Source organism: Symphodus melops (genome assembly GCF_947650265.1).
Source record: "Symphodus melops genome assembly, chromosome: 2".
Classification (NCBI taxonomy): domain Eukaryota; kingdom Metazoa; phylum Chordata; class Actinopteri; order Labriformes; family Labridae; genus Symphodus; species Symphodus melops.
The window spans coordinates 1,911,202-1,921,970 of NC_136692.1; the positions used below are offsets into that span (position 1 = coordinate 1,911,202).

Genomic DNA, 10,769 nt, shown 5'->3' on the forward strand with positions numbered 1-10,769 from the left:
TTTATATTTTATACACTTTTAGTGCTTTTTCTACTTTGTTTTCTGTTTGTCTGTCTGTCTATTCTCTTTATTAAAACACATGCACGATTTAGTAAGTTGCATGTTCTCTCTAATTGTAATAAGCGCACCCATGTTCTTAATTGCACACTTGAACCCTTGCGGTGACCTTGGCGGGGAAGCTGCTGTGCGTGAGGATGGCCTCCACGATCCCTCCGATGGAGGCGGCGCAGTTCAAGCTGCTGTTGTCCTCAGGAACGGAGACGTACGTGTTGACCAGCGGCTGCTTCTCGATGACGTAGTAGGAAGGTCTTGTCGTCATCGTTGGCCTGATCCAGCAGATCTCCACACGGGTACCTGCCGTGAGTGAGGAAGAGGACTCCCTGTTAGAGCTTTTACAGGATGCTTAACCTGTTGTTTTCCTGACTTCCTGCATTTGCTTGTTCAGTCGAAGCACTTTGGCCCATAAAAACAAGTGTAAAGATAAGACAGGATAATATAAGATAATCCTTTTATTCATCTACAGCAGCAAAGCAGGTTAGCAGAACAAAATCACACGATGCAAAATTAAATCAGATGAAAATATAAAAACTGTAAATAAATTTAAAAAAATAGTTAAAGGAGAGGAAAGTAGAAATGTTCTCTTGGACCTTGATGTGAATTTTCAGTAAATTAGACGTGTAAAATGTTCATGTTTTGTTCTTGGACCTTGATGTGAATTTAATATTATTGATTATTGAAACAGTTTCTTAATTCAGCTGATATTTGCTGTGTAAACAAATGATGCACATTTAAACCCACTCAAAGATATGACTGGAACATTTGTCACTGCAGCTCATAGATAACACGCCGCAATCGGTGGCGAGTCTGTTGGGCCCCTCCAACCCGCATTAATCGCCATCATGTCCGCCAGTGTCCTGACTTTTCCCCCCTCTTCCTCTTTTCTCCCCTAAAGATGGAAAAGTCCTCTTCAGTTTTTGTTTTTTGTTGACTGTCTCTGACGAACTTTGGTTTTCACAGCAATAATTCACGCAGCGCTGCATGAGGCAGGGTTTCTACAGTCACTGCAAAATGTGCACATTTTGATCCACTGCTTTGGTTTTAGGTTTGTCAGCCATGAAGGGCTCCCTGCTGCCGTGCCTCTTCTTCGTCTGTTGTATTTAAATAGACTTAGACTAAACTTTATTGATCCTTTGGGATGACTCCCTCGGGAAATTTAGGTTCCAGCAGCATATACAATAATAGTACAAAATAAAGATCAAAAATGTAACACAAAATACAAAAAATGTATTGTAAGTAACAATATACAGAATAATATAGCATCAATAATAGAACACTCTTCCATTGGAAGGAATATACCAGAAATATGCATGGAGGAAGCAAAATATACAAAAAAAGGCAGTGATTATTGTTGCAATTATTGCACTTGGTTGAGATTATTATTGCACATACGAGTGAAAGTGTCCATGTGTTATTGCACAGTGAGGGTAGAAGGAAAGAAAGAAAGAAAGAAAGACGCTCCAACTCCTACCCCTAATGGTGACAACACTGGAGAAAGTCTGATGTTTGTTGCACGTAGGATTATCTCTACGAGTGAAGCGGTCAATAAATCTCTACGTCTAAACTTCTAAACAGGAAAAACAACGATGAGTAATCTGTGAGATTAACCTTTTAACTGGGCCAGGGAACTCAACGTAGGCTGAGTCAATATTTGGGTCATGACTGGACAAAGTGCAGTCCAGTGTGTTCCCTATCTGGTCAAAACACTGCAGTCAATACAAACACACCCACACACAAAGTCTCAGGAGTCGTGTTCAGCAAATCTTCACTCGGCCTGTTGAGTTTGTTTCTGTCGGGATTCCTTCAGCTCTCTCCTTTGGGTTCATCGTTCGTCGTTGTTGTTGCTGCCTGGAGAAGGCCGGCTTTATGTTCTTCTGCAGAAAATAAAAACAGGAGATAGAAAATGTCTTCATCTGGACTGCCGGGTTTTGTTTGGGCTCTATCCTTTTTCGTATTCAGCGTTCATGGCAGGCCAGCAGGTGAGTTCAGTCATTCGAAATATGTCAACATTCACATTAAATTCTTCTTTTTAAGGGTTTAAATTAAGAAAAACATGTCCTTACTCCCCAGTGTGTTTGTGCAACTGATTCATATTCAGACATGCAGCCCAAAGTTGAGTTGGTGTTTTGGACCAAAGACAGTATTTTCTTCAGTTTGTAGGTCTTTTGGTCAACGGTGCAGAATAAGGAATTGGACTTTTAAGTGGTAGATTCTCAGCCGACAGGTCGGAGGTCGCAGCTCCTGCAGCCACACTTAACCTTGTGTGTATAAATGCATTAGTTAGTTTTCTTTTAGGGACGTACCGATTCATTCAACTTATGATGCAATTCATGATACTGGGTTCACGATTTATTTTGAGAGAATCGAGGAGTTGATTGGAGCTTCTCATTGTGCAGTCGATTAAATGCTGCATCATGTCGGTTGTGTTATTTGTGTAGTTCTCTGTCTTGTATATTTGCACAAAGTGTTTTGTCTTTATCTTCTCACCTCTTTCATTTTCCGTCTTGGGAATCAAAACTGCTTCGACTGCCATAAAAACGCCTGCTGACGCTCACAATGTTACTTTTCAGAGTACCCATTTGAACCTTGACACCTGTAAATCAATTTTTAACCGGCTGTCTCTTTACTCAGCAGCCTCCACCGTCAGTGTGTGAATGTGTAGGCGTGACCAATAACATCTTCTGTTTCTCACTCATTGTTGTCAGTGGTCCATCTGCGTAACATGGACAGCTTCATCCAAGCCGTTGAGCAGGTTGAAGACTCAAACCCCGATCTGCCCCCTCTGGCTCTGGTCAGGGCCCTGCGGAGGACCGCAGGCCACGACGACATGATGACCGTCCATTTCTTGGGTTCCTCCTACAACCTGAGTGACGCCGAGGTGCTCGAGACAGCCATTCTCAACGCCTCCTCCTTCAGCTTCTTCGACAAGGCCATCCACCACATTGTGACGGATCAAGGAGAGGAACGAGGGGTGGTGCTCGCTTCCGACGGCACCACGGTGGCCCTGGCGCCTTTACTTCTGGGGATCGAATCGGGATTAAAAGCCAAGATGGACGGGACGCCGGCTGTCGGGATCTTCCCTCTCACTTTAGGCCGGACGCTGGGCCTGTCCTTCTTCAGCCTGCAGGACTTCCCGCCATCCACTCGCATGGGGCCTAACGGGTGCTGGGACAACGTGGACCACCCGAGGATGTTCAAGCTCTTGCGTCCAGCTACTCTGGCCACTGACGCCGTTATTAGCGGGGGCATGGATGGAGCTATACTGGGCACGGACATTAGCACCTTACCTGCGTCTGAACAGCCGCAGCCCCTCAGTGAGATTTTAAAAGGATACTACAGTTACAGCCTAAGTGAAGAGCAGGGTCTCGACGCGGTGGCCGGCCATGTCAGCCCAAAGAGACGGGAAATTTCTAGATCGATTCTAGAGCCACTGGATCTTTACAGCCGGCTGATGGAGACGCTGGCTTTGGTCTGGAAGTTGGAGAAGACCGAGTGGATCGCGCAGGACACTGGAGTCGGGAAGGCAGTGAAGGATGGATTGCAGGAGTTTGTGCACAAATACTGGGGTAAGTATCGTGGACACATATCCTTCTTATCACCCCAAATAGCATCAATACATCAAACATATCAGCGTATTAAAAGATTTGCCAGAAAAAATGTGCACCATAAAGGGACCGTAGTGCTGTGATGGATCCTTAAGGGGTTAAGCTGCAGGCTTGAGGAAAGAACCAACAAAAGAGGAGGTAGATGACAAAGTTCACAGCTTCGATGTCCGGGGCGGCGTTTGTTTTGTCCCTGCAGTCGGCGTCCTGAGGGGAGCCACTCAAACGCTAGGAAACGAGCGTGTGAAGGGTTCCTGCATGATCCGACCTGCTAACCCGAGTGTCCTTACAGGAAGTCTGATAATCTTAGAGCAGACTGTAAGCGGGCTCTGCAGGCGGTTTCTGTTCTGGAGTAGAACCGGCAGGTTATTGAGAACGTGACGATGCTCTCAATGAAGGAATAGTAGAAAGTCAGGAGGATGTTCTTTCTGACTCCAAATTGAGTTTCCCCCTGTACACAAACTACAAGTGCAACATTTTTTTTCCTTTGTATTCAAACCATCATCTTTTCTTCTCCATCTCCTCAGACTGCCCTCAGATTATCCCCCGTTGTCAGTGGGGTGCAAAAGACTACCGGGGTACGCCTGTCCCACTGTCTCTGCCCCTCCAGTTTCTCTACGTTCACCACACCTACCAGCCGTCCTCGCCCTGTCTGACCTTCCCAGACTGCTCGCGTGACATGAGATCAATGCAGAGGTACCACCAGGAAGATCGTGGGTGGAACGACGTTGGATACAGGTAACCATCCTTAATAGAAAGCGTCTTGAGATATACATGCTTATTCGTCCTGTTGGGAGTTAAAGGACAAGGTTGATACTTCCTGTTTTTGTCTGTACATGAACACTTGAGGCCATTAGCTTAGCTTAGCATGACGACTGGAAGTCTAAAGCATCACTTAATGTCTCTGAATAATTCATCAAGAACAAGAAAGGTAAACTTACGAATATGCAAGTAATTATGCCCTCTTATGTTGAGTTTAGTTTGGGTATAAAGTTAAAAAAATATATATATAAAGTTTGGGGTCGGGGATTTCTTACAAATGGACCAGGATGTAGGAGGATTTACTTCATTAGCTTGATGCTAACACATAAAGGAAATCGCCATTAACAGGCTAACAAAATTTGCAGATCAGGGTCGTTGCAATTTAAGCTTAAAGCTCCTGCGAGGAGTCCTGGTTTTGAGGGCAGAACAAACACCTAGCTGTGGGAGTGTCACCCACCTGGGGGAGGGGCTACTGCCCTTTGTGATGTCATGAAGGGAAAATCTCCAAACATTCTGTTTTTAGCACACATTTTCTGAAAAGTGGAGCAGGAAGAAGACGGACTGCCTCGAGTTCATCAGTGGCCAACTTTCTGAAGGAATACCACTGCAAATCTCTATGCTCTATTTCTATAACTCCCTAATCATGTGCCGTATTATATTTGCTCTCTCAGCTTCGTGGTCGGCTCAGACGGCTACGTCTACGAGGGCAGAGGTTGGAATCACCTCGGCACACACACCAGGGGGCGCAACTCCAACGGGTACGGCGTGTCAATCATTGGAAACTACACGTCAAGCCTGCCCTCTCGCCACGCCATGGAGCTTTTGCGCCATCGTCTTGTCCGATGTGCGGTGGACGGAGGAAAACTTCAAGCCAACTTCACCATCCACGGCCACAGACAGGTGGTGAACTACACCACCTGCCCCGGAGACGCGCTCTTCTCAGAAATACAAAGCTGGGAACACTTCAGGGAATGACGAGACAACCGCGATAAGCTCAGCATCCTTATCCATTTATGTTCCTTTAACGTATTAATGTTTGTTTTTCTTAAAGGAGCAATATTCAGCTCTGACCCTTAGTGCATCAGGATATCGACTAATTTTGTCCAACGTTGATCGAAAACGACGATCTCGACGATCTTCACTGTACGTCACAACTTTCTCGTTCCTCCTCTTTATATCTCACAGGATTTGAGAAGACACAGGACTCACCAACCTTATTAAATATGATTGTTTCTTATACCTGTCTCTTTACTGTGTCAAGTCTTACTCTTACAGGATTTATTGTACACACACACACACACACACACACACACACACACACACACACACACAAACACACACACACACACAGGTCCATTTCTGCATTTCAAATGTTTTGTTTTCGAGTCTTTTCTGACCTCATAGTTTGAGTTCAACGTGTCAGATAAGAAAAAAAAAAAAAACACAAAACAGGACAGTGAACGTTGGAGATAGAAGAAGTGTTTAGATCACTTTTCAAACAAACCCACCAGACCGCCACTCTTCTTTTCCCATAATGCTTCACTTTAACGTGACCCTACATGTCGCCGGCGTCACAAACGACCTGATTTGTGCTGCTTTACTCAACGGACTGTTTGCTTTGCAGAGTTCATTGTACACATTGAAAGCACGGCAATAAACCTCCTTAGACAAACAGTCAGGCAGCCATACGTTCAGAGTGACGGCGAACTCGACCACAACGACACTCGTTTAATACACACAGCCCGACGCGTCTACAATTTAAGCTATGAATGGTTTGTATCAGGGTCATTCACACTGAACACTGCTGAACGCCATCATAAATAACTTTTTATTGAGGAAGCATAGTCAGTGAGTTGTTCATTTTATAGACATCAGCACCATCTACAGGTCCAGGGTGATTAGTGACACACACACACACACACACACACACTCACACACACACACACACACACACACCGTACACCTGTTCTCTCCTGCAATAAAAGGAGCAGTATATGTCAGACATGATGACGCTCTCTCTCCCTCTGTGATCATGAAGGAAACATGCTGTGTTTTGATGCTTCTCGGACAACAATGCAGCAGCCAGTATGTCGTCCTTCTGCAGGAAACGCAGCATCCGATGAGCTTCGGGTGCTTCCCTCATGAACTCACACGGTGAAAGTGAAAGTGAGCCTGATGTTGCACGACAGACAGACACTCTGAGCTGCAGAGAGAAGAGAACAGGAGGAAGAGGTCAGTGCGTGTGCTGCTGATTAAAAAAACTTTACTCACAGCTTCATATTTGACATCCACATGTTGGAGGTTTTTGTCTTTTTTTTTATTTCATTCTGGTTTCAAAACTTTAATTTCTTTCAGTCTTTCATTTGCCCAAAGATTTCTATGTGATGTATTTCTATGCTTGGCTGCTCGTTGTTACTTGTGTTGCTGCTTGTTATGTCCAGGACACTCATGAAGAAGAATTTTCTCTTCCTGGTTAAATAAAGATTAAGAAAAAAAAACACAACAACTGTGAAAGCTAAGTTGCACAAAGGGGGGCCCTCCTGCTCACATTAGAGCCTGAAAAAGAAACCAGTCTCTTCTGATTAACTTACAATTAAAGGGGTCGGAAAGCTGTTGAAATATATATAATAATATAATAAAGGCCTTTTGGGGTTTTGACCTGAGAAACAAACACTCACCAGGTATGGGAAGAGGTCAACATGTGGAGTTGTAGTATCATATTTAACTCCCTGTTTCTGTTATCAGCATTCATATTATTTTTATAGTCCGCCTGTTTACCTCTGTTTCTTTCTTTGCCTACATGTTGATGTATTTGTTTTATCTGTAAACAATTTGTAAACAGTTGTTTTTAAAGGTCTGCTCTGATCATTATCGCTCACATCGCAGTAATTTGGGGGGCTTTCAAACTCTCAGTGTCACGATGACTTCCTGTTTCCTGTTTCCTGTTTGCTGGTGAGACAAACAAACATCAGGCAGGTTGAAGGAGTCGTGAGGAGACATTAATACCTCCCCATTCATCATATTAAATTCATCACATGATTTCTGTGAAAAAAAAAATATTAAAACTCAGATTACAAGCTGATCAATGATAATCCTTAAACTGTGTGTGTTCATATAAAGCAGACGAGTCTGGTGGCGCTCATGTATCATGCATGCAGGGTGAGGAGGGATGTAACGATTCGCTCAACTCCTGATATGATTCAAGATACTTTTACGATTTATTTTACGATTTATTTTACAAAATAAGACAGAAGAAAAGATTCCTTTTTTCCCATGTTCGTATGGTTTGGTCTCCGCAGTTGCCGTGGTAACGCCTGCTTGTTACAACCAACCGCCTTCTTATTTACGAGACCACCTTTGAAACCTGAACTCAATCTGACGCGTCTTTTATTTGTGTCTTCAGCGTCACAGCAGCTTCGATATGAACACATTGATGGTGTGGCTTTAAAACATGTCAAGATGTTGAATTTAAGATACTGAGACTTACTTCTCATACTTCTCTCTAAAGGACTCCAATGATTTTTTTATGTACATTATTTTACAGTGTGCAACGGCTGAAGTTGGATCTCAGCTTTATTTACTGCAGAGGATAAAATGGGAGGAAACTGTAAGTGTCTGAGCTCCTTTTTCTGAAGTCATACATTTGTTATAACTCTGTTTGCCTGAAACACCAAGAACATTTTAGATGTCTGCTCAAACTCATGATAAATAAAATCCTGCAGTTCCTGGAGTGTCCACTAGAGGCTGGCTGCAGCAGCACAGGAAGTCACATACACACCCATTCAAACAGCCTGTTTTTACAGCAGCCATGAACATGTTTACAGCCTGCTTCAAAAAACCAAATAGGTGTGATTAGCTCATGTCTCCATCCACACACACTGTACGGGGGGGGGGGGGGGGGGGGGGGGAGTTTTGATGACTCATCAGTTTTGATTGATGAAGGATCAGAGTTATTCACAATAAGGCGTGTAGCTGAGCTGATTGACAGGTGGGCGCCGTGTAACGGTTTGTCAGGAGGCTTAAAACCCGCCTCAGCTCTCAGCCTGTCGTTAGCTTGACTCAACGTTAGCATGACTCAGCATTTCCAGCACGGAGACCGCCGCCGATGGGACTCCAGCGCCCCCTGCAGGGACACACGGCGGACAACACTCAGGCTTCATCCATTGATATTTATAGTCTGTTATTTGCTCATGCACGAGTTGTTTTACAAATTCACACTGCCGCCTACTGGCCTGGCATGTATACTGCAGTCTTCAGTCTTCAGTTATTGTTTGTGCTTTGATGAAACTTGTCATTGTACTCTGAACATTAGCGTCCTCACACACTGATGAGGAAGATGATGAAGGGTACGGAAACATCATGGAGGTCAGAACTACTGGAGCTTCAACGGAAACAGCTCGACAGGACAGGCTGCTATACTCCGGTAAACGCTGCGATAGAGAATACCTGACATAGCCTGAAGGTCGTAGCACTCACGCTGTGTTTCCTGTTTGTTTGTGTTTCTTCTGTCTAAAAGGCGAGGAGGCATCACACAAAATGGCAGAGTATGATTTGGACCGAATAAAAAAATACAAGTCTATAATCAAGAGGGTGGGAGATGAATATGACGTCGATCCAGCTCTTATTGCTGGCATCATCTCCAGAGAGTCTCGGGCGGGAAATACGATCAAGAGCAGCGGAGGCTGGGGAGACTACGACCACAGCCGGAGAGCGTATAACGCCTTCGGACTGATGCAGGTTGTAATTAATGCTGTCTCACATCGTCTTTGCTTCAGCTTCAGATTTAAAGCAGCGTTCGTCCATATTTTGTAGGTCGATGTCAATCCAAAGGGAGGCGGGCACAAGCCGAGGGGGGCGTGGAACAGCAAGGAGCACCTCTGCCAAGCCACGGGGATTTTAGTTGATTTCATTGAAAAGATTCGTGAGAAATTTCCAGACTGGAGCAAGGAGAGGCAGCTCAAAGGTTTGTCGTACGAAACCAGGGGGGGGGGGGAGACTTTGTCCTTTCTCCATCACAGCGTCTGTGTTTTCATTCTGCAGGAGCTATTGCAGCCTACAACTGCGGGGATCGCAAAGTCGACAGCTACAGTGAAGTGGATAAAAACACGACGGGCAAAGACTACTCCAATGACGTCGTGGCCAGAGCTCAGTGGTACAAAGACAATGCAGACTTTTGATGGATTTCCAATCCAAGAAATGTCCTGCAAACTCTGCCATGTTTTTCTTTCCCTTGCAGAAACTCGCACTCAATAAACGAAACCATTAAACGAACGTGAGTTTCTCGTGTCTGTTGTTTGAACTGTGATTTAAAGAGAAGCAGGGACAATAAGAATCTCACATTTTGCAGAGGCCTACTTGTGCGTAAAGGATCTCCTCTGTGTACCATCATCTTCAGAGGTGAAACAGATTTAGCAGGGGAGCACAGAGTGTGTGTGTGTGCATGTTTGACTGTGTGTACGTGGAGCTCCACGCCGTGCCGTGCTTCTGCAACGCCACAGCACAATGTGAAATCACAGACTGGGTCGCCAACATTAAACCGCTGTGGAATGGACAAACATGAGATGAGGGCTGAGCTTTGTGACAGCACTAATCTGAAATAATCTGATACAGTCTGCAATAGTCAACAGAGTATTTTCCCGTGTACCCAGCGGGTAGCGATGAACTACTTCCTTTTGCACTGTTTAAACGCCATCCAAAAGCAGCCAATGGCAAAGTGAAGCCAGCCTCTCTTGATAGCTCTGCAAAGGTTTGACCGCTGAATGATCTGAACAACATGCAGGGGAGAGAAAGAACCTCAGAGGGTTAGGAGGTGAGGGAGTCATGAGGAAACTGAAACTGTAAAATCAGCCAATTTATTCCATGATATCTGTGGAAACCCATAAAATATGTTTAAGTTCAGTTTACAGGCTGAATGAATTACTTATCTTTATCTCACAGTGTTTAACGCTGTTGTCTCAGAGTGAGGAGGTTCAGATCAGTGTACATCAGCCTTTACAGTCCGATACAGGAAGCTGCAAACTCTGCAGAATGATGCTGATGCTCATTTCTTGTAAACCAGCTGCCTTCCCCTGATTCTCTTTGGTGCTTGGTTTATAAACTAAAAGTGAAAGTTTTAGATTGTTGTTTGAACTTTGATTAAAAGTGTGTGTGTGTGTGTGTGTGTGTGTGTGTGTGTGTGTGTGTGTGTTCAGACCACCATTTCAATCTGAATTTTGCAGAAGTATAAATGTAAGCACCATTTTCCAGTAATGACTTTGATTATTATTTTTTGATTGTAATTTGCTAGAGTAAAGCAGATAAAGTTTGTTTTTACGGTGGGAAAATTTACTGTGATTATTCCTGTCTTAT

The 10,769-nt window shown here is 44.3% G+C and overlaps 3 protein-coding genes across 3 annotated transcripts in view; 2 read left to right on the forward strand and 1 right to left on the reverse strand.

Moving 5' to 3' along the window:
- mcoln1a (mucolipin TRP cation channel 1a) overlaps positions 1-319 on the reverse strand; it is a gene marked incomplete at its 5' end in the record, with an annotated part of 4,956 nt that extends 4,637 nt beyond the window's left edge. Inside the window, one exon of the mRNA XM_079337608.1 lies at positions 145-319. Within this exon, the coding sequence (XP_079193734.1) occupies positions 145-319 (175 nt within the window). The remainder of the gene's footprint in view (positions 1-144) is intronic.
- A 1,581-nt stretch (positions 320-1,900) lies between these two features.
- LOC306820450 (N-acetylmuramoyl-L-alanine amidase-like) lies at positions 1,901-5,658 on the forward strand. Its single transcript, XM_079338302.1, has 4 exons — positions 1,901-2,036; positions 2,763-3,623; positions 4,187-4,397; positions 5,093-5,658. The coding sequence occupies exons 1-4, from the start codon at positions 1,961-1,963 to the stop codon at positions 5,394-5,396; spliced, it is 1,452 nt and encodes a 483-aa protein (XP_079194428.1). The 5' UTR covers positions 1,901-1,960; the 3' UTR covers positions 5,397-5,658.
- Positions 5,659-6,610: 952 nt separating this feature from the next.
- Positions 6,611-9,692, forward strand: LOC306820292 (lysozyme g-like). Its single transcript, XM_079338114.1, has 6 exons — positions 6,611-6,653; positions 7,966-8,028; positions 8,734-8,844; positions 8,938-9,158; positions 9,234-9,384; positions 9,462-9,692. The coding sequence occupies exons 2-6, from the start codon at positions 8,016-8,018 to the stop codon at positions 9,596-9,598; spliced, it is 633 nt and encodes a 210-aa protein (XP_079194240.1). The 5' UTR covers positions 6,611-6,653; positions 7,966-8,015; the 3' UTR covers positions 9,599-9,692.
- Positions 9,693-10,769: the final 1,077 nt, after the last annotated feature.

Coding starts and splice junctions, on each gene's coding strand:
- LOC306820292 (XM_079338114.1), top strand. Junction 9,159..9,233: donor ACGCCTTCGGACTGATGCAG/GTTGTAATTAAT, acceptor CATATTTTGTAG/GTCGATGTCAATCCAAAGGG. Junction 9,385..9,461: donor CAAGGAGAGGCAGCTCAAAG/GTTTGTCGTACG, acceptor TTCATTCTGCAG/GAGCTATTGCAGCCTACAAC.
- LOC306820450 (XM_079338302.1), top strand. CDS start 1,961: ATGTCTTCATCTGGACTGCCGGGTTTTGTTTGGGCTCTATCCTTTTTC. Junction 2,037..2,762: donor CGTTCATGGCAGGCCAGCAG/GTGAGTTCAGTC, acceptor CATTGTTGTCAG/TGGTCCATCTGCGTAACATG. Junction 3,624..4,186: donor GTTTGTGCACAAATACTGGG/GTAAGTATCGTG, acceptor CCATCTCCTCAG/ACTGCCCTCAGATTATCCCC.